The 20224-nt window shown below is 53.2% G+C and overlaps 7 protein-coding genes across 7 annotated transcripts; 3 read left to right on the top strand and 4 right to left on the bottom strand.

Moving 5' to 3' along the window:
* The first annotated feature begins 47 nt into the window (after nucleotides 1–47).
* On the top strand, nucleotides 48–1811 carry P153DRAFT_366238 (uncharacterized protein). The gene is made up of 3 exons (XM_033668003.1): nucleotides 48–335; nucleotides 419–553; nucleotides 621–1811. Exons 1-3 carry the CDS (start codon nucleotides 150–152, stop codon nucleotides 1644–1646), a joined length of 1347 nt encoding a protein of 448 aa, XP_033524123.1. The 5' UTR covers nucleotides 48–149; the 3' UTR covers nucleotides 1647–1811.
* On the bottom strand, nucleotides 1763–2952 carry P153DRAFT_338781 (uncharacterized protein; the record flags this gene model as incomplete). Its single annotated transcript, XM_033665805.1, has 1 exon — nucleotides 1763–2952. Exon 1 carries the CDS (start codon nucleotides 2885–2887, stop codon nucleotides 1763–1765), a length of 1125 nt encoding a protein of 374 aa, XP_033524124.1. The 5' UTR covers nucleotides 2888–2952.
* Nucleotides 2953–3002: 50 nt separating this feature from the next.
* On the top strand, nucleotides 3003–5491 carry P153DRAFT_396086 (uncharacterized protein). The gene is made up of 2 exons (XM_033671453.1): nucleotides 3003–4232; nucleotides 4282–5491. The coding sequence occupies exons 1-2, from the start codon at nucleotides 3432–3434 to the stop codon at nucleotides 5116–5118; spliced, it is 1638 nt and encodes a 545-aa protein (XP_033524125.1). The 5' UTR covers nucleotides 3003–3431; the 3' UTR covers nucleotides 5119–5491.
* A 194-nt stretch (nucleotides 5492–5685) lies between these two features.
* On the top strand, nucleotides 5686–10858 carry P153DRAFT_366241 (uncharacterized protein). The gene has a single exon (XM_033668004.1). The coding sequence runs from the start codon at nucleotides 5926–5928 to the stop codon at nucleotides 10573–10575; it is 4650 nt and encodes a 1549-aa protein (XP_033524126.1). The 5' UTR covers nucleotides 5686–5925; the 3' UTR covers nucleotides 10576–10858.
* An 895-nt stretch (nucleotides 10859–11753) lies between these two features.
* On the bottom strand, nucleotides 11754–12674 carry P153DRAFT_366242 (uncharacterized protein). Its single transcript, XM_033668005.1, has one exon. The coding sequence runs from the start codon at nucleotides 12455–12457 to the stop codon at nucleotides 12176–12178; it is 282 nt and encodes a 93-aa protein (XP_033524127.1). The 5' UTR covers nucleotides 12458–12674; the 3' UTR covers nucleotides 11754–12175.
* Nucleotides 12675–14872: 2198 nt separating this feature from the next.
* Nucleotides 14873–15917, bottom strand: P153DRAFT_384973 (galactose mutarotase-like protein; the record flags this gene model as incomplete). Its single annotated transcript, XM_033670387.1, has 2 exons — nucleotides 14873–15368; nucleotides 15418–15917. The coding sequence occupies 2 exons, from the start codon at nucleotides 15915–15917 to the stop codon at nucleotides 14873–14875; spliced, it is 996 nt and encodes a 331-aa protein (XP_033524128.1).
* Nucleotides 15918–16635: 718 nt separating this feature from the next.
* On the bottom strand, nucleotides 16636–18151 carry P153DRAFT_366246 (uncharacterized protein). Its single transcript, XM_033668006.1, has 3 exons — nucleotides 17801–18151; nucleotides 17652–17749; nucleotides 16636–17603 (listed from the first exon to the last, which is right to left on the bottom strand). The coding sequence occupies exons 1-3, from the start codon at nucleotides 17894–17896 to the stop codon at nucleotides 16877–16879; spliced, it is 921 nt and encodes a 306-aa protein (XP_033524129.1). The 5' UTR covers nucleotides 17897–18151; the 3' UTR covers nucleotides 16636–16876.
* Nucleotides 18152–20224: the final 2073 nt, after the last annotated feature.

Here is a 20224-nt window from a genome sequence, read left to right on the forward strand (position 1 = left end):
AGCATCTCATCGGCCCTCCTCTCCACAATCTTTCCGCGCGTCCGACTTCGCTATCCATCTATGACTCAACCTCAACCTCAACCTCAACCTCACCATCACATCCCATCAATCCCCCATCCCTTCCTCAAATAACCAAAGCAAAAGCAAAAATGGCACTCTACCCCCTCGCCCCGCACGCCCCCCTCCTCACTCAGTTCCTACACAAAAACACAAACGATGTGCCCACCCCAGCCATCATACTCGACCGCGCGCTGATAAAACGGCACTGCGAGGCCATGCTACGTGTCTGCAGCGACCTGGGAGTAGGATTCCGCGCGCACGTTAAGAGCCACAAGGTACGCCGTATCACTTTGCATGTCATGTCATGTCTTGTCTTGTCATGTAAAGGCTGAAATGGGGAGGTAGCTAACAGGGACAGACGCTCGAACTATCCAAACTGCAAGTCAGCGCTGCCCCATCCCAACCGGCGAATTTCATCGTGTCGACGGTGATGGGGGGCGAGCAGTTAGCAGACTATGTGAGGGAGTGTCAGGGTGTGGGGAGGGAGAGCAGTGTACGTCGCCCCTTCTCTCTGACTTTGTACGATTATTTCATTGATGAGTTATTTATTGTTTATCTAGATTCTCTACGGCGTGCCTGTTTCCCCATCGGCTGTCCCGCGACTGGTGGATCTCGCGCGTACGCTGGCGCCGGGGTCCGTCAATGTGATAGTCGATAACCGGGATGCGTTTGTCGCGTTCCATGACAAAGTCAAGGAGAGTGGGGTGCAGATCGGCGTGTTTGTCAAGATCGATACGGGGTATCACCGCGCGGGGATTACGACTTCATCGCCGCGGCTCCCCGCGCTCGTGGAAACCATCGTCGAGCGAGTGGGAGCTGAGTTCCGCGGGTTCTACTCGCACTTTGGACACTCGTATGCAGGCAACTCCGAGGACAACGCGGCAGAGGGGCTGATTGAGGAGTTGGTTGGGCTGGAAGCAGCGTGTCGAGTAGTTCCTGCGTCGTATACTGGGAAACTAGTGTTGAGCGTTGGGGCCACGCCAACTGCGACAGCGGCGCAGAACATGCTTTCGAGCGGGTCGCCGCGGGTCAAAGAGTTCCAGGAGGTGTTGGGGAGACTGAAAGAAAAGCATGTTGTTGAGTTGCATGCGGGTGTGTATCCGTTGTTGGACTGCCAGCAGGTGGCTACGCATGCGCGACCAGCGGCGGGCATCGGGGGACTGTCCAAGGAAAACATTGCGATTCGGATGCTCATGGAGGTGACGAGCGTGTACGACGAGCGCGCAAAGCCCGAGGCGCTGGTGTCGGCTGGGTCGCTGGCAATGGGTCGCGAGCCGTGTAAGAGCTATCCTGGATGGGGCATTGTCACGGGCGCGATGGGTAATAGTGGGACAGGGTCGGTGTACGATGAGAGTGGCGACAAGACGGGGTGGATTGTGGGGAGAATCAGCCAGGAGCACGGCATCTTGACTTGGGAGGGCGAGAGGGAGAAGATGAACCCGCTGGCGATTGGCGACAGGGTGACGATCTGGCCAAACCATGCTTGTGTGGCCGGCGCTGGATTTGGGTGGTACCTCGTTGTTGATTCTGACGAGGGTAAGGGTGATGTGGTTGTGGACGTGTGGGTGCGCTGGCGGGGGTGGTAGAGCAGACGCGCAGGCCAAATAGCGTGTCAAGATTCATGATTAAGAGAGTGTCAAGACCCATGAACAGGATAGATGTCAAGACTCAGTCCAAAATAACCTCACTTCCACCTGGGCAGTCACCGCTGACTGGGGTGAGTGGCATACTTGGGTGCTGACGCCCTGCCCCCACCTCTCCCTATTTGCGCTTGTGCTTGCATGGGCGCTGGGGCGATCGGAGGCTGTGTGGGGAAGACTGGCGGAGTCGGGACGGCGGGCGAGGGGTAGGCGAGGTGGCTGGTGGGCGTCTCCCACTTCATGCTCTGGGCATACAGGCCAATCGCCTTGACCTCGTTCAGGATCTGGTTGAGTGTCTGGGTGTGCAGGCCCGAGTCGTGCAGCAGCCTGTTCTGGAAGTGCTCGCGGTCCTGGCGCTGGCGGTCGTGGAAGCCGGCCGACGAGGTGCGCCACGTCTCCTCGCGCTTGTCGTGGATGTCGGCGGCGACGCGACGGCAGTCCTCGACCCACCTGATCTGCGTCGAGAGGAGCTTGGCCTCGCGACGCACAAACTCGGGCGTGGGCGCGGCGGGGTCGTCGCGGTCGGCCGTGGGCGCGGGGAAGGAGGCGTTGCTGGCGAGCGAGTCGCGGTGCTGGGGGTAGCTGCGTGTCTGCGCCTGCTCAAACTCCCACTTTGCCTTGTCGTGCCACTCCTCCTTGAAGCGGCGCAGCAGGCGCTGCACGTGATTGACGCACTCGCTGGTGTCTTCCTGTATGTCCTCGCGCAGCTTGCCGAGCAGGTCGTCGAGGTCCTCCTTGGTGATGAGCGGCATCATGTCCTCGTCGTCGCCGCCGTCGTCGGTGCGCTGGCGCTTGCTGGACGAGTCGGCGTTGCTGTCGAGCTTGCGCTTCTTGCGCGAGACGAGATCGCGCTCGAGGTCTGCGTCCGAGGCGCGTCGCGTGGGCTTGAAGGTGCTTGGCGGGGACGGGGCGGGGACATGGCCGTTGGCGGGGCGCGGCGTCTTGAGGGTGGCGTGGACGGTGATGGGGTACTCGTCGCCGTCGTCGTCGGGCACAATGGCCAGCTCCCACGTGTGCGTGTCGCTCAGCTCGAGCTGCAGGGCGCCGTGGGCGTTGGCCCAGGTGCCGTCGCGCTTGTCGAGCTCGCGCTTGAAGTCGTTGATGGCGTCGGCAATCTTCCTGGCCGTCTGCGCGACGAGCGGGTCCACGTCGGCCTCGTCAGTCGAGGAGGGTGCTGCAGCGTCCATGGTGCGGCGTCCTGTTCTCTTCCTCTTCTTCTTCTTATGTAAGCGAGTGCTGTGCAGGTCGCCTCGCTGTCTCTGTCTCTGCCTCTATCTATATCTGCATGCGACGGCGGCGGCAGGGTCGGGTCGAGGGCGACAAACGTCTCTGCACGGCTCTCGTTGCTGCACCGAGCCTGCTCGAGCTCCTTCCTTCCCCACCGTCACCGGCGAGGCTGGCGGCACTAGGAAGGTCGGGCCGGCACCGCGCTTGTCCGCGTCTGGCCATGCAGCGCAGCTCTCCCGCCCGCTGAAGCCGACTGGACTGGTCGACTGGCCGACGGGACTGGCTGAGTGCATGGCGCTGGCTTGACTGGATGGAGGAGCTGCCTGGACGGAGCTGGTCTGACGTTGGCTGAGCGTTGCTTCTTGCGCTTCCTCCCGCCGCCGCCCTGATAGTCCAACGCCCGTACATAGCCAGTCTCCGCGCCATGTCCTTGAGCCACCTCCGCCGGCCTCGACACCTTCCCTCAGAGACTCGGCAGCGACGCCCCTGACGGGCTCGCTAGCTATGACGACCTCCCCCATCCACCCGCTGGCCGACATGCAGGCTGCTTTTGAGGAATCGATGCAGGACGCAACGGGCCAGACGGGCTTCGTGCCCCTGGCCGTGCCCAACAAGAGCATCAAGGCCCGCCAGCAGCTGCTGTGCCGCGACGACGATGCAAAGGAGCTGGCCTGGAACCCGACGTACGCCTGCCACTGGCGACACCACCCCCGCGGCCGCTTCCACCCGCTGCTCAAGACGACGGCGCAGATCGTCTTCGGCGTGCACCTGCTGCACCAGCACCTCGAAAAGTCCATTGCCGACGTCGCCGACATCCTGCTCAAGCACGTCAACGAGCTCGACTGCTTCCTGCAGCGCGCCAACGACGACATGGACGCCAGCCTCAAGGACATGCTGTTCCGCCGCAAGTGCCTGCAGGTGCCCATGGAGCACGTCAACGAGTTCGACCGCCTGCTCGAGGACCCCAACTACCGCGCCCAGCTGCTCGACGGCAACGTCACCATCGAGCGCACCATGACGCGCATGTCGACGCTGATCGACGACTACCTGGTCGACATGAGCACCTTCCGCGACGCCGTCCAGACCCTGGACGCCTACCTGCTCGACATTGGCCAGGAGTGGACCCACGTCAACGACGACGTGGCGCGCATCTACTCGGCCATGCGCGGCAATACGCGGGGCTGGTCGCAGTTCCTGCAGAGCCTGGCCGCCAAGATCGAGAAGCTGGGCGTCGTGCTCGTGCAGGTGAGCAGCTACTGCAACGAGATTGAGAAGCGTTGCGGCGCTGCGAGTCGACGAGATTTGGTGAGCACCCCCCTGACATATCGACCAACGTCTGGCTGACCACGTACAGATGGCGACGCGCACCTCGTCGCGCAACTCGTCCAATTCTCGCGACAACGGACGTTCGATGCGCAACTTTGCCAACAACAAACCTCTCCCCACCGTCCCAAGCGAGCGTCCTCCCTTCATGACACCCTCAGCCAACAGCAGTGCAATCCTCTCTGACGCACCTTCTGGCCTCCGCCATTCCACCATACGGGCTATTCCGCAGACACAGGCAGAGTACGCCAGAAGATGTGACGTTGCCGGAACCCCAAAGAGGAGCCAGGACTCTGCCTCATCCTCTGCTGCTTGTAGTATCGTGAACATTGGCGTGCAGCGTCGTAACGATGCTGCGAAGCCCGAGCACATCGTCCAAGAGCGCGGCCGAGCTGCACCGCAGACAGCACGTCGCACGAGCCAGCTCTCCGGCCACCAACGAGTCATCGTCACCCAGGAATCAACGCCTGCGCAGACACACCCGTCAGGGGCCCAACAACAACGCGACCGTAGTCCTGTCATGGCCTGCAAAGACTCGGCCTACTCCTCCGTGTCCGGCGTCTCTGTAGCTTCACCTTTGCAGCATCCAGCTTTTTCCCCGCCTTCACAAACACAGCCACAGTTTGGTCTGTTCCCGAGTAGTAGTATCAGCAGCAACCACAGACCTAACAGCTCCTTGTCCGTACGTCCCGGTTCTAACAGCAGCACCACAGCACTCCCAACATACACGCCCGAGCGCTCGACGACATCTCTTAGTAGTCCTGAAACGGGGGGTAAAAGGTTATCCAGGCGAAGCAGTCTGACTTCGCTCAAGCAGCTGTTCAGTAAGAAGAAGAGGGGCAAAACCATGGGCGCTATTTTGGAGTGATTTGTAGGCTATGACTGATGACCCGTTTTTGTGTTTCTTCTTTCTGCATCATCCCGTTTTGGTAGGCGGCTTTATCTTTCATGGCGCGTTTATGTGTGTGTGGTTGTATACCCCTTTGCTTGCTTTCGACTTTTGGCTCGTTTCTCAATATCTCCGTAAAAGTTTCTGAATGTAATGGCGTGGTGAGATAAGATTTGGAATAAGTGCTCTTTTTGTGTATGACTGTGGTAGAAGCAATCACCTTGTGGAAGACCATGCGTGGGGCATTTCTTGTACAAGCTGCAGTACAGCATTGGTGTTGTGCAAAACATGTTCTGGACGTTTGTGATCCGCGAAAAGTAGGTGTAGGTGTGTCTTCGAATCAAACGGCTGCCATGTAGCCGTCTTTTCTTCTCTTCGTACTTGCGTGTCAGGCAAAATATACGTGTGTGCTCTTGCTGCCGACAGAGCCGTGGTGAGGTGGGTGCTTTTGGACCTCGTCAACACAGCAGGAGCGGCGGAGCAGGCACAAACACCATCTCCCCCCCACTCCCTCTCCCTCTCCTCCTTCACCCCCGCCTCACTATCATCAACACCGCTCACTCCTTTTTGGCAGAAGTTGGTCTGCAAAAGCTGTCGTCTCTCGTTTGACCGTTTGGAGCTTGATAGTTGGATAGGCTTTGCCTTGTCTGCATCTCCTTTTGCTCCTGGTATTGGGCATCTGCATATCATCCACATCTTTTGCGGGCGCCTTACACTACTACCCCCTCGCCGTACATTGCTCCCAGCTGCTCCAAGTCGACGCTCACAGCAGCCTCGTACTGCACGATGCTCACCGATCGGGATCCGAACGGCGGTGCCAGTGGGCGCACCAGTCGGGCCTCCAACCTCTCCGCCATGTCGCGGTCAACACACAAACATTCTGGCGGCGCGGGCAAACATGATCTGTTCTCCTCTGTCGGTCCTGGCGTCATGTCCATGCTCCGTACATCGACTGAGATGGGCAATCTCGCTGGCCTCACAGGCGACATGTCTGGCATGGGCAGCCTGTCGCGTCCTCCAAACCGGAGGAACGCTTCGAGCAGACTCTCAAACACGTCGTCCATGTCCGGCACCTCCAGCAGGGCGAGCCACCATCATCGTCAGTACCCCTCGTCTTCTTCAGCTGCACGCCGCTCGATGACGCGAGAGCCGCAGTACGTCGCCGATACCCTCTCACCCACTCTCATGAACATTTCTGGATCACCGTCCTTGGTCCCAACGCACAGCATGAGGAGCCGGGACAGAGATTCTGGTCGCTCACTGTCGATGACCCACGCCATGCAGCCAACCTACAGGCTGTCGAGCAACCGATCACTGGGCAGTCTTCGTGGTCACGATCACCTCCCGCGACCAAATTCTCCATACCACTATCCGTCCAGGCTGAGGAGACCGTCTCATGGCCCAACGTCGCCAGCTTTGAGTGACATGACTGGTGTACACCCGAGACGCTTCCATGGGCCTTATGGTAGCCGGGGACAATCACATCATCCTGGCCAGAGACAGCCATACAACCCAGGTCAGGGACAGCCCTATCACCCAGGCCAGGTGCGACCGAGAATTCCGTCCGACACCAGCCTTGGTCGTCAGGAGAGGATGCCTAACATGTCTCGCCGTCCAAGCCGCAACCATCCGCAAGCCTTCTACAATGCGCCGCGTGGTGATATTCCTCCCGTGCCGCCGTTGTTCCATCACCACATGGCTGTAGAGAATGCTCGCTTGGCTCACAGGTCTGCGAAGAGCTCCTTCTCCAGTGGCTACACGAACTTGCGTACAGACTCTGATACGCCTTCATCTGACGCGCCGTCGCCGCCGACACCCAAGGGTGGTTTGTCCATGGGAGTCCTCATCAACCCGACTAACAATCGGATGACCATTGACACTGTGACTGGCGTCGTGAAAGAGAACCTGATGAGCGGACCGTTGTACTACGACTACAGCGAACAGTTTGAGCGCGAGGAGTTCACTGAGCCTGAGGTGGATCCAATTCCTACTGGTCTCACTCAACGCATCAAGACGATACACGAAGAGCGAGGACTAGTCGAACCACTCTCGCCCGGCCGTGTCCCAAGGATTGAGGATATTGTTGACCCCGTGTGTTCAGAAGTCCCGGGCATTGTGGAACTTCCTGCTTCCCCTGTCGCTCGACGTATCACCAGGGACTTGATTCTGCAGGCACTGGAGCCAGCCTCTACGACGGATATCGAAGCATCTAACAAATCACCTGCCGTCGGGGATGATGGTGGTAGTGCTCCTCTTGGCCACGATGGGGCTGTGACTGGCTCTGGGAATGATGAGTCGAGCAACTCGTCCCTGCTTCCTGAAGATTCCAAGGACCATCGCCACAGCATCCTGTCTCAAGCTGGATCGAGTATTATGAACTCATCAACGCTCGAATTTGCTGTCCGATACTCCATTCCCATGGCCACCGGTACTGGTCTTGATACCGGACCTTCTCCTGAGGATGAGGGTGCGCCAGATTCACTATCTGGGCCTGGCGCAAGCACCGAGGACGGCATGTCTGACTTGATAGGCGGCTACCAGCACACCGAGTTGAAGCAAGAGGAGGACGTCGTGCCGGGTCATGATGCACCTGCCCCTCCTGATGAGCATGGAGATTCGAGGAGGAGCAAACATGTTCAGAAGCCTTCAGATGAACAGTCGTTCAAGTCGTGTACAGATGTGCCAGAGCCGTTGTCGCCCGAGCGAAGGTCCAGAGAACAAGACGCCAAGTCATTCAAGTCATGCACAGATGTCTCGACAGAGCGGGAGGTTTCAATGAAGAAATCAGACTCCGTTCCGTCCAAGACGTTCAAGGACCTCGCAACGCCAACCCGTGCGGTGTCTCTGCCGCCATCAAGGCTGCCGACATCCAGCTTGTCGACTTTGGATACCCCTGGCAGGCGACCCTTCTCTGAGATGCCGCTGTCGAGTCCTGCTCCTGCCGTGATTCGCAAGCCACACGTTCCGCCGCGTGAGTCGAGCTTCTCTATTGCGGGTGGTAAGTTCCGCACCAGTTCCAGACCCAGCATGAATCAGAGTTCAGTGTCAATGTCAGCTTCATCGTCGACTCTGAGCGCCACGCAGCAACCGCCTTCTGTGCCACCGCGCGAGTCCAGTTCATCGAAGGAAGCACAACGTTCCAAGGATGTGGCAGCATACTTGATGCGTCGATTCATGCCTGCGAACTTCGCTAAGGGACGCAAGCTCATCAAGGAGGACGACGTGACCAAGTGCGAGGGCAGTGATACCCCCAGGTCTGGTGAACTCTCGCAGGCGACGCTCAAGTCCACCGACTTCGGCTCACCCTCGCAGTTATCTCTGGAAGTGATCAAGACGCCAGAGAAGGTATTGACCAAACAAGAGGCGATCGCTGGAAAGCAGAAGGCTTCTCCGGTTTTCCTCAAGCCTCGCAATTCGGCTAATGTCTCCGATGTCAGTCCGACACCTGTGATGCATCAGCACTCTTTCAGCAGTCCTGTGTCCGGTGTCCCAGAGGCTTCATCCGTCTATTCTCCCCAAGATAGCTCTTTACGGCCCCGTGTGCAGTCTTCTCCTACTGGTGTGCCGATATCCCCAGAGCAGGACCGCCGAGACAGCCAGACTACGACGCATCTTGTCTGGCATGGTCGCGGATCCCTCAACATTCCCTCTGCTAGTGCCAGCGCACCTCACCTACCTCTATCGGATGCTCAGGATGAGACCACGACTGACCTGAGGTTGTCCACGTTTAGATATCCCGGTCCGCCGCACTATCTTCCTGACCTCAAAGAAGAGTCGCATGAGGACTCAAGCCTTAATACTAGTGCAAGTAATTTGAAGAACTCGAACTTTCGCTTCCCGTTCGGCGTGCCATCTGGGGCTCTGCCTGGCGTGCGCGCATCCGTCGAGGATGGATTCCTGTTCTCGAGGAAGTCTTCCGTGGGCTCCCATCGCCGTAGTGGTGCCGGCCCGGATGGCGGCTTACCTTCGATGAACTTCAGCCAGATGGACTTGTTCGAGAGGTGCAACGAGGCGCTGGACCTGCGTGGCTCGCGCTCCATGGGCGGGCTCCGGGTCGATTTGTTGGAGGTAGACGAGCAGCGACCTGCGTCGGCTGAGGGGATGCGTGAGAAATATCGGATGTCCGTGGTTCAAAAGCCTGGAGGGGAGGTACACCACACCACGATCAAGGACATGTTTACCTTGAAGCGACCCTACTCGCCCGAGGACTTGAAGTTCAAGGCAGAGATTGATCAGTTGACTATTCCGTCAGTGGGAGGTCTTACACAGCGCATCTCGGAGATCATGCCTTCGCTGAGGGAATACTACAAGACTGGCGAGGCGCCTGAGTTCCCTGCAGAGGAGATCATCATGGAGCATGCGTTGGAGGAGATCCACGAAGTAGGCGTACCGGTACAGAAACGCTCGTCTGCTCGACTTCGACCTATGCCTGGCTCTCCTAACATGGTCGTCATTGAGGATGCACTCTATGAAGAACTTACGGGTAGGGAGAAGGAGAACGGAAGCCCTGGTAGCCACGGTGACGGCGCGGCGAAACTTGGCACCGGTGAAGACAAGAGGGTGAACGGCGACAACAACCTCGTTCTCACCCCCACACGCCCCATAACCCCAGTGGCCGAGCTTGCAGTTCCGTCTTCTGCTGTTCTGCGCCCTCGTTCGGTCTCTGTTGGCGGCTATCATGATCTACGTGCCTCGGTGGAGTCCACGTTGTCTATGAGGAGATCTCTGAGGTCCTTTGTCTCGACGCCCACTACAACAGATACGCGTCCGTGGAATTCGGACAAAAACTACCCGTGGGCTACCTCCTCCATCCCCTCAGTCGACATCTCACTTCCACTGCCGACGGCAATTAGGCACTCGCCTCGCCCTGGCCCATCACACTTACGCAATACGCTATCAGACGCATCGACGGCAACATTTACGTCAACACACACTCCAACCGCGTCGCCTTTCGGTCCTACGTCTGGCTTCGACGCTCAAACTCGTCAGGCTCACCGCTTCAGTCTCTTCGGTTGCAACAGTGATGTCAGTCACGCGGCGGGTGAACGCTACCCCACGTCTGCGCTGACACCGCCAACTGCCATCTTCCGCGATCACTTGTCGGCTTCTGACACGTCTGACGACGAGGCCGAGCTCACCACTACACGCAAAAGCAAGTTCAAGCTCCGCAAACGCTTCTCCTCCGCACGTGCACCTGACTACAGCACTCTCAACGTCAATGTAATCCCAAGCCACGGCTCAGCGACGTCGATCCAGGACGAGGCTCATAACTTTACGGCCACCAATCGCCACACGTACCGTGAAGCAGAGGGCATGCCCGCAGCGAAGTACCATCAACACCGTCTTCTCGCTCTTTGCCGTCGCTGGTGGCACAAGGGTGGTGATTTGATTCGCAGCATCTCGTCGCGCCGCAAGGAGTCGACGGCGACTGTATAGTTTAGCACATCATGCCTCCCATGGTTTCCCTTTCTTTTCCACCAAACACCTCAGAGTTCCCAGCAGTCCTAGGCGCTTTTCTGGAATCACGTCTATCTCTTGGAGGTTCTCGGATGCCGCTGCACTTTTCTTTCTCAGCAGTTGGTTTGTGGTAGGACAATTATGGGTGATTATATCTGGCGTTTCAGATTCTAACGACATCATGAATACTAGGAAGTAATCGAAATTCATGTAGTCACATAAATAGCTCTCTAGTCGTAGATAGCTAATACAAAGATCTGACTATCTAACACGTTGTCGTGTGTGTGTGTGCTTTGTTGTGGTGTGTGAGACGCTGTGGTTGTAAGGGTGGTGCATTGTGGCGGTAATGTGATGAAGATGTGATGCGCTATGCAGTCATTGTATGGGAATATTGTTCGACACTGTGAGGAAGAGACGTGAAATTGGAGGTGTTGTGGAGGCCTGGAAATGAGGAGAGCAAGACATTGGAGTTATCATGGTATATCGTGAAGAGATGCATGAAGTTAGACGTCAATAAATTGAAGATTCTGGAATCGTGAAAAAAAAATGGTTCAATTAGTAAAAGTAACACGGTAAATTGATGTTGAAGACATGATTACTAGTCGAGGTATAGTCATATGAGCAGGTTGTGCAAGTCCACACATCGAGTTGTAGATAGGAGGTGGGAGGTAACCGGGATGTCCTTTTCCTCATAGACACTCGAGATTGAGATGTGCAGAGTACATGGGTAGAGGTGCTCTTACGGAGACGTGGTGAATGTGTGGAATGCGTTCTTCTCCAACGAGTGTTTTTGGAGAAGGGTCGGAAGATGGGAAAGCTTGAGTTGGGTGGGCTTTGCTTGAATTGGGGATGTGCTGGTGTTTTGTGAATAGGAGTTTCTGACTGCATCGAACTCGTGATGGGAAGATGCAGGATTCAGACGTTGATGACCTTTGTAAAATGTCTTCTGTTGGGAGGGTGCAGAATTGAGAGGCCAAAAGGAGGAGTATGTCACGTTGTAATATTGGTTTCTCACACGGTTGTTATGAGTAAAATCTTCACTTGTATCAGTATGTAAGTGGCCTCTTATGACTCATAGGAGGGTATCAGCCCGATTTGACACCAAACATGCTTTGATGTAGACAAAATTCGTTTCTTCCATAAATATGCATACAACTATCAACTTAGAAAGTTTGGTTGTCTTTGTTTGTCTCTGCCCTATTTCTTTTCAAATTGATGTTGTTCCATCGAGGTATTAGTTTGGAAATTGATGCTGCACGCTGATGAACACGTAGGGCGATTATTGTCTCGTTCTGTGGGACACGTCAATCTCCGTAGCTTGACTTTCAGCGTTATGAGATATGCGCTTTTCTCATCCGCCGGCCTTGACATCTTGCCCTGGGGATGTGGAGGGCCTGTTGTGGCAATCTCCGGTGTGCAGCTTCATGGCCGATAAACATCATGACTGATACGTGGGGGGTTTGATTGTAGTCGCCCAAGATTCTTGGCTTTCGCGAATCCATATCAACTCCCGTAGCGCAGTCTTGTTTGTTGCCCTTTACACGTGGTGCGAGATTCGATTTTGTAGAGCAATAGCTACTTAGAACGACAGCCTAGTCTGTAATGTCTGTTGTGCGTTGAGTGCATTGATGGTACTTCGCGCCGCGCGCTTAGCACATGGTTGATACGAGACTCTTCTTGGCGCCTGAAGTTCCGTCCGTCGATGCTCGGACACGTGGATCGCGGTACAGGTCTCGTATACAGTGAGTTTGACGTTGTGGGAAAACGTGCGTTGTGCACTATCTCTAATGTATGAGTTGTCACAAAAGGCACAGCACAAGGCAAAGATACTATACCGGAACACAGAACTTGCGCCACCCATTCGTGAAGGACTAGAGATGCGGACCGAATATGTAGAGCTAGTAGAGACTCACAATGAATATGCGCGTGCCGACATTGTCTGAACCAAAGAATTGGTATCAGCGCTGGTAGAGACAAAGCTCCTGCTTAGAAAGATATACGAGGTAAACGCGGGGCTTCGTCGTCCGTTCTTTGATTCTCAAACTCAAAAGAGCCTAGGTCGTATGTTTCACTCCCCACGATTCGGCGTTTGGTATGAATGGTATGGTCGAGTCGACTAAGCTGACGTCACACTTCAAGTCACTTCAGTTGACTCCTTTGAACCGTGACAAACTACTGCAGAAGGAGACTGGAGGTCTGTCACACTGCCTTTATCGGGTTAGTCATCTGGTAAAAGAACATGATCTAGACTCGGTGATATTGGACCAACGCCAAAAGTGTGAGCGGAATCTGGGACCAAATTTGCCTTGGTGCCATTGACCACTTCCCAGTAGCCACATCTCATCGCTCAGCACTTGTAACGCGTGGCTTCCGTAATGTATACTCGAAATTCTGAAATCAAATGTGATGAAAATTGAGGAAAGAATCTTGACGATGACTGATGGGACAAGAGAGTTGAACGAGAGGATTGAACGAGACAGAGCTAGGAATATGAGGTTCAACCCTTTCCTCAAGCTAATTGCTTCTCTCGTATTAAAGAATCTCAAGACAACTTCAAGAATTGGAAAACATTCTAACAAGGGGAACCCAACCTCAATCCCCGAATCACAACACCTATGAAGTTGCCGGTCAAATATCCGCGATCGGCTATTCAGCCTATCAACTTATCTACCCCTTGCAGCACGCTGTCCTTACTCATTAATCCAGTGCTTTGAAATCTACACTTTGCATCAAATCACGAAGTCGAGTGTACGATCTATCCTTACTGACGTCACGAGCTTGTGAGGTGGTCAGGGATGTGCGACCCACTCAGCGCACCCGAAGAATGTCGGGAGATCGACGTGGAAGGTAAAAACACAGATCGCATGCACACTTGCTAGATAAGGTCAGGTCAACGACCTGTTTTAGAAACAAGGCTGGGGGCGCGATTCTGCTACCGTGTCATCGTGGCTGGTTGCGAGGGTACGTCAAAGACTGATAGCGTGTGTTGTCCGTAGTGTGTAAAAGTGTCTGGGTTACACGAGGTCGTGGTTGGTTGCTGTGCCTTGCGCTTCAATTTGAGTTGGGTAGCGTGGGGATGTTTTTTTGCGATTTTGAAAACAATCGTTACTCAATACCGGTGTGTTCGGCATCATCCGAGCGCGATCTGATAAAAACTTGGCAGCAGTCTTGGAGCTTGATTCCTTAGTCGAAAAGCATGGCTTGAAATTTGTACAGCGCCCTGAGCCACACGAATGGCATAGAATTTATGTGATGCTTCCGCATTGAGCGACATCGTGCATTGGGAAATGATACGGCAATTGATTGAGTAGACGTTGAGGTATCGGCGATTGAACCCGTCTGGATGTTGGCGCTGTCGAGGTGTGGCTGTCAGAATTATGGAAATACATTTGGAAGTACGTCCTCGGGCCATGACTCGCTTGAGAAAGTGTCTGAAACGGAGAACTGGTAGTGGAGTATGATTTGGTAGTACAGTTGGGTCAGTGGGTGGGAAGACAGACTTCGACTGTCAAGGTATGACAAGGGCCTTACCAACACTCTGGTACCAAAACGTTGATCATCAGGGGACGGGAGGGAGAGCATCATTGGCAGCATGCAACCGCAACGCCATGCTCATATGCAGGCTTGTTCACGAATCGCGAACAGTGGAGATGCGGTTCTTGAAGTGCCATGCTAGGATCGGAAGCTATTCCGCACATAACAGGCAGTTCGGGCTAAATGTGCAGTTCAGTTGCCGAAATTGACCGCTTGCTTCGTTAGGTAACTGCAATATTGAGTGGTCAGGCATTCTGTTCGGTAGACTTGTCTGCGCGAGGTCTGCGCAGAAACGGCGTGGGCCAATGCATGAGGTTGCATTGAGGCTTCTAACAAAATGCTCAATGACTCCGCTTGAACAACCAAACTAGGCACGCAAGGCATGGCGCGAAAGTAGTGTGCGTTTTTGGTAAGCTGTAGCATGACGTATAGTTGAACAACCGCCTGCAGGTGAGGCGATCGTGAGATCTAGAATTTTAGGAATATGTGCAAAGCGGGACAATGTCGGACACTATATCTGCCTGCTCATCGCTAGTCAATACGTTGGGACGACCTCTATAGTTCCATGACTATCGATGGAGTGAGAGCACGGCAGATGAGCTGAGGCTGTGCAATCAAGATAGCGACAACTTTGACCTTAGATAGTATCAAGGTAGCATTACGATCTCGATGATGAGACAAAGAGGTGTAGGTACGATGTTCCAAGCAAGTCATTAAACTATTCTCATCTGGCGCCCTACAGTTACCACCCTCTGTAGACGATCTTAGTTCCATACTTTTCCCCTTTCTTAAGAATCACCATAGATCTGTATTCAGGAACATTGACCGCGTTGACATATCGACTTGGTTCGACGCAGAAACCTGATCGAGCTCCTCTGGCTGGTACATCTCCAGCTGTGGGCACGTCGATGTATTTGCCGGTATAGAACTGGAATCCAGGTTCGGTAGATGAGATTTCGAGGTGAATATTCGTCTCTGGGTGATAGAAGGATGCTATCTTTTGTAGAGGTGATGAGCGGGTATCGATTGGGATGCTGCTAGGATCGGTATTGACAACAAAACAATCGTCCACATCCGGCTTCTCCTCTCCCAACGTGAAAGTAGTCTTAGGGCTGATGCCGGGGTAGTCTTCGATTGGTCCGGTAGGAATGCCGCCTCCGTCGACCACTTGGTATTTGTTCGTGATCAGGTTCACTTCGGTGCCAGTAATGGTAGTTGCTCCAGTGAGATTAAAATAACTGTTTATGGTTAGGGTGTTTTATGCCACTACCATATTTTGGCACTTACCTGTGGTTGGTCATGTTGATGGCAGTTTCCTTGGCCTCGTCACCGACCAATTCCGCTTCATACTCTATGTGCAAGACCTCATGCTGAACACCATCTACTTGCTCTTTATCTTGCACATACCAAACTCGGACCTCTACAGTACCTGGGTAGCCTTCTTCGCCGTCTACACTGACGTACTTGAACAAAGTGGCCTCTTTACCATTACGCTCCACAGTAGAAGGGCCTTCAAACACCCGTTTACCCCAGCCATTGAACCCACCGTGCAACGAATTTGGCCCGTTGTTGATCGGTAACTGACACGATTTTCCATTCAGATCGTTGATCTTACCCTCCGCAACCCGATTTGCGATGCGGCCAATTGTCTCGCCGAAATATGGGGAGTTGAACTGCTTGTACAATTCTGCTGTGGGAAACCCCTGCACGATGTTCACGCCGTTGACTTTGAAAGTCTGGATGATGGCGCCTAGCGGAAGGAACGTAAAGGCTTTGGCTGAAGACATGTTGGCAAGTCTGATGGGTTGCTCTTGTGATGGACTCAAGGTTATTAACTCTGTAAATTATGATCAGCTGAGCGTACAGACTAAGCCATTCTGTACACCAAGTGACTGCATCTCTTGTCGCCAAGCTTCACGATGCTTGAGTTGGGTTGTGGTAGGCATCGATATACTAAGGTCTGCACAAGTGCGGGGCTAATGTCTACGTAATGAAAGATTCACAGACTTACATGATTATCTGTGCAACGCTGTTTTCCAAAGTAATTCCCTAACACAGTCAGGAAAGCAATTTGTCAAGTATGAGAGACGAGAAAGAATTGAATGTTGTTCGTGAGGAGATTCTATGTTTATTAGCCTAATGGCTGATCATGTCAATTCTTCCGGTTCTTAGCGTCAATACAATTCACGTGAGACCACATGGAGATATTGCGTATGAATTCCGTCAAGAGCGCGTGGAATGCCTAACATAGATGGACGTTTCTCTTGATGATGGATGGATGTCGTTGTTAGGACAGGTGTAGTCGGGTACTCCTCCTCGCCGAGGTTCCGCATGATTGAGTCATGTGGGAACATGTGGCCGTAAATCCACGAACAGATCACCATAAGAGCGGTACAAACACGTGGAAGTAACAACATCTTGATTGAGTTAATCTTCTTTTATTTATCTATCAAATCCTCTAGACGTTCATATCGTTCTGCTGACCTTTCTCGGCCAGTTTCCTGCGGTGTGATGTGAGACCCCGGAACCGCTCCGATGCGGGATGCCTATCAGTACAGTCTTCGCGTCATAGCGAAAAACCCTCAATCCCTGACCATGGTATCCGGTGAAAAAAGAGGAGATCGATTCCCAAACAGTAACGCCGATTGCCAGTACTTGGTACAGACGCCGTAGGTATGTACAAGATGCAAAACGCTTAAACGCTCGAAAAAGAAACACGGAGTTACTGGAGATTAGGCCGGGCTAATCACGCACCAACTGGATTTTGTATGAAATTGCTGAAGTCCAAGTCGGTCATGCTATTCCAATCAGGCATAATGGGGTCGCTGGGATGCATTGCCATTGGCTCAATCATGGCGGCGTGATCGTAATTGAAGTTTTCGAAGCCGTACATGGGTTTGCTAAAGTCGATTGGCTCGTCCATCATGATGGAGTCGTTCAACCATGTCGCACGCGAAAGTGGCAGTGGGTCCAGTGTGTTGGTGTTTACGAATGTCGAAGGTGTTGTGGGCGATTCCTGTTTTATGCGAGATATCGGCGATGCTGCCTGAGACTGCCTTGGAAATGGACTGTTCATCGGTGGTGTTGGAGGGGCATGGTTGCGCGTGAAAGGGTCTCTGAAAAGTAATTGTGTTGTTACCGGGGTGTCGCTGTACGATGGGGATATGGAAGGGCGGCCATGTTCAGAATCAGAGCTCACAGACCCTCGCCTATGTGTGAATGTGGCACCTCCTTCCAGCAGTTTCTGTTGCATCCGATGACAGTCTTCCTCAAAGCCTTCGTGGACGCTGTTGTGGTCGTTCGGGGTTTGTAGAAGATCGAGTCGTTCGAGAATATCGTGTGTCAGAGGATGACCGCTTGAACTTTCGGGCAGTGGCTGTCCTGGCCAACCTTGGCCCCTTTGTAGTCGAGTATACAGTTCCCGGAGACCAGTTACAAGTTGTGATTGTTGTTGTTCAAGCATCTCGACGTATCTGCATTGGTTAGTTGTTACTTCAGATACCCCAGTAGAGTCTTCTTACCCTTTGGGATACACCTTGTCTTGCGACTTTTTCCTCTCTCCGAATACACAGATCGCATTGTCAGCTTTACAGCGACTACAAGGACTGGCTCCGTCACACTGATCATGTCAGATTACTAAATCTAGGCTACCGTTTCCACTCGAACATACCTTGGACTTCTTCAACCGACAACGATCGCACGCTTTGCAAACTCGTTTCCTTATGTTGTCTCGTGCCTCCATCGAACTTGATCTACGCGACGACATTGGGATAGGATGGACTATGTGTGATGTCGTAATGTTGTTTGATGATATCGAGGTAAACGGTAGTGTGAATTTTGTCGAAGGAGGGAAGATTGGCAGTGGATGTTATGGGACGAAATCGAAGTGGAATTTGCACACGAGATACGAGAGCCATAGCTTCGAATTATATCTCTTCACGTCAGAGCAGCTGTCGGACATTCGGACTGCTCCGTGCCCATCGGCCGCAGAACCTTGGTAATGTAGTGTAATAAATTAAGACGCTAAATGCTGGAACCTTAATACCTATCCCCGTCGCTCGACAACCATGTCGGATTACTCTAGCCTGATAACACGGTGCACAGACTGGCGCCCTGCAGCAAGCTGACAGAAAGGCACTACTTAGGGCTGATATCTAGCAGCCACACATACGTAGCAACGCGATGCGTGGAAGATGCCACCGAGTAGTGGGTATCCACAATAGCAATGGTCGCCAGAAGTCACATGTGGCGTTGTTTGGGTTCTAGGATGAGGCCGCATAGGTCACGGCTAAGCTTTCAGATCGTAGTTTTCGGCTGTCGGCAACTGACATTTCCACGCCCAAAGTCGTGCGGACTAAACTGCATGCGCGTCTATGCTTATCACCCGTCATACCTAGACATACCCTTTCTGGCAAAACAATCGTGGTATCAGCGTCATCATTATGAATCACCACTAATAAAGTGATTCGAGCCCATTCATGGGCCTCAACCCCCCCACGCTTCCACAACTGATCAACCTGTATTGGATTCGGCAAATAAATTCTCCCATGTGTGAAATAAGCTTTGCGAACGGCACATGTAACGGTCAAAAATCAAAATAGAGATGTTGGGCATTGGTTAAAGGTACAATCGATCGCCAGTCCATGCGAGGTATGTCCATATTGTCGGTATGTCCATATTGTCGATCATAGCAGTCCTTACGAGGCAATCCAAACTGGTCTAATTAATCTCTAGGGTTTAGCATCTTCTGTGCCAATAAGGGTACGTTCAGTACGCTCCACAAGAAGTTTGTATTGCGACCGTCGTCCGCCCAATGGCCATCTTCGCACTGCGTTTTGTTACAGGTTATCAACGGCCCGCAACCATGGTCCGAATATTGAGCCCACACTGCCTATTGGGATTTACTCGTCTGTTCTTAGTGCCATCCTCTTTCACGTCCTTGTCATTCACCACGTTGTCTCTATCAACCGCTTCTTTTGCTTCGTTTGCCAACCCTGTAATGTGTTAATTACGCGTATACTCGTATACTCGTATCTAACTTGAGATTGCTGAGGTACTTCAACTTAGTACAAGGCACACCGCAGTCGTCGTCAGATATCGTGGCTGAGGAGATTAGCTTCGTATACCTACAGCTTCGGGAATTCCCCGCATGAAGGACGCTTACTCTTACCAGCCCTGGCTCCTGTCACTACATGCTTATGCAGATTGCGGCGGTTTTTTATGCTTGACATGCGACCAACGTCTGTCAGCGATCTCGATCACCCTGTCAGCATTGTTAGCGAGCATGGTATTGCTCTATTGGCGGAGAGATCATTGTCAGGATACGCGTATCTTCTACCTTACGTTGAAGCTGGTGGCTTCTGCTGGTGATCAGATCAGCATTTCGTTCTTGGCACTCTGGCCAGATTTGCTGGGTCACAACATAAGAATCCAGAGATGTATGCCTCACTGTCCTTTTCCAGAAGCACCTTCAACCCATGCGCGAATTTTGACTGTGGAGTCTGATCGAAGCACCTGATCGTAAGCTGGGATTCATCGCGCTTACGACACGTCAATTCGTGGCTTTGCTGCGGGATGGTTGTTATGCTTCGAGTCTAGCTCAATGATCTCAAGAGCTCAGCACGGTCATACGATGTACCCCTAGATTTACTTCCATTATACCATTGTCAAACACAAGAAGTATCAAACTATCATAGAGCACTGCTTTCATCTTGCTTGTCACCGTATCAAACGACTTCTCATTAGGCAAGGTTACCTCGAGTACACTCATCCCCTGAAACTTGACTGGGATGAGTTGTAGCATAGCCTCACGATTATGATGTTTCCAGATCACATGTTCATGCAATAAGGCCGCCGTATCTAGGCATCCCGCAAAGCTCACGAATACGGCGATTCGGCATCCTAGTGATCGGTAGCACCAAGCGAGCACTTAGGCCATCAGCACATCAAAGCGAACATCTACCTCTTTGAACAACACCAAGATTCTTGTTTTGGAAGCGTCCAAGACACTTGGTCAATGACCTCCTGACGTTCACGGCCTTGTTATGGAGAGTGCATGTGAAAGTGTAGCCGAGCCAAGTACGCTTAGACTTTC

This window comes from Dothidotthia symphoricarpi (genome assembly GCF_010015815.1).
Source record: "Dothidotthia symphoricarpi CBS 119687 unplaced genomic scaffold P153scaffold_9, whole genome shotgun sequence".
Lineage (NCBI taxonomy): Eukaryota > Fungi > Ascomycota > Dothideomycetes > Pleosporales > Dothidotthiaceae > Dothidotthia > Dothidotthia symphoricarpi.

Coding starts and splice junctions, on each gene's coding strand:
- P153DRAFT_396086 (XM_033671453.1), top strand. CDS start 3,432: ATGACGACCTCCCCCATCCACCCGCTGGCCGACATGCAGGCTGCTTTT. Junction 4,233..4,281: donor CTGCGAGTCGACGAGATTTG/GTGAGCACCCCC, acceptor GACCACGTACAG/ATGGCGACGCGCACCTCGTC.
- P153DRAFT_366241 (XM_033668004.1), top strand. CDS start 5,926: ATGCTCACCGATCGGGATCCGAACGGCGGTGCCAGTGGGCGCACCAGT.
- P153DRAFT_366246 (XM_033668006.1), bottom strand. CDS start 17,896: ATGTCGTCGCGTAGATCAAGTTCGATGGAGGCACGAGACAACATAAGG. Junction 17,750..17,800: donor GTCGGTTGAAGAAGTCCAAG/GTATGTTCGAGT, acceptor TGACATGATCAG/TGTGACGGAGCCAGTCCTTG. Junction 17,604..17,651: donor GACAAGGTGTATCCCAAAGG/GTAAGAAGACTC, acceptor TAACCAATGCAG/ATACGTCGAGATGCTTGAAC.
- P153DRAFT_366238 (XM_033668003.1), top strand. CDS start 150: ATGGCACTCTACCCCCTCGCCCCGCACGCCCCCCTCCTCACTCAGTTC. Junction 336..418: donor CGCACGTTAAGAGCCACAAG/GTACGCCGTATC, acceptor TAACAGGGACAG/ACGCTCGAACTATCCAAACT. Junction 554..620: donor GTGTGGGGAGGGAGAGCAGT/GTACGTCGCCCC, acceptor TTGTTTATCTAG/ATTCTCTACGGCGTGCCTGT.
- P153DRAFT_366242 (XM_033668005.1), bottom strand. CDS start 12,457: ATGGGTGGCGCAAGTTCTGTGTTCCGGTATAGTATCTTTGCCTTGTGC.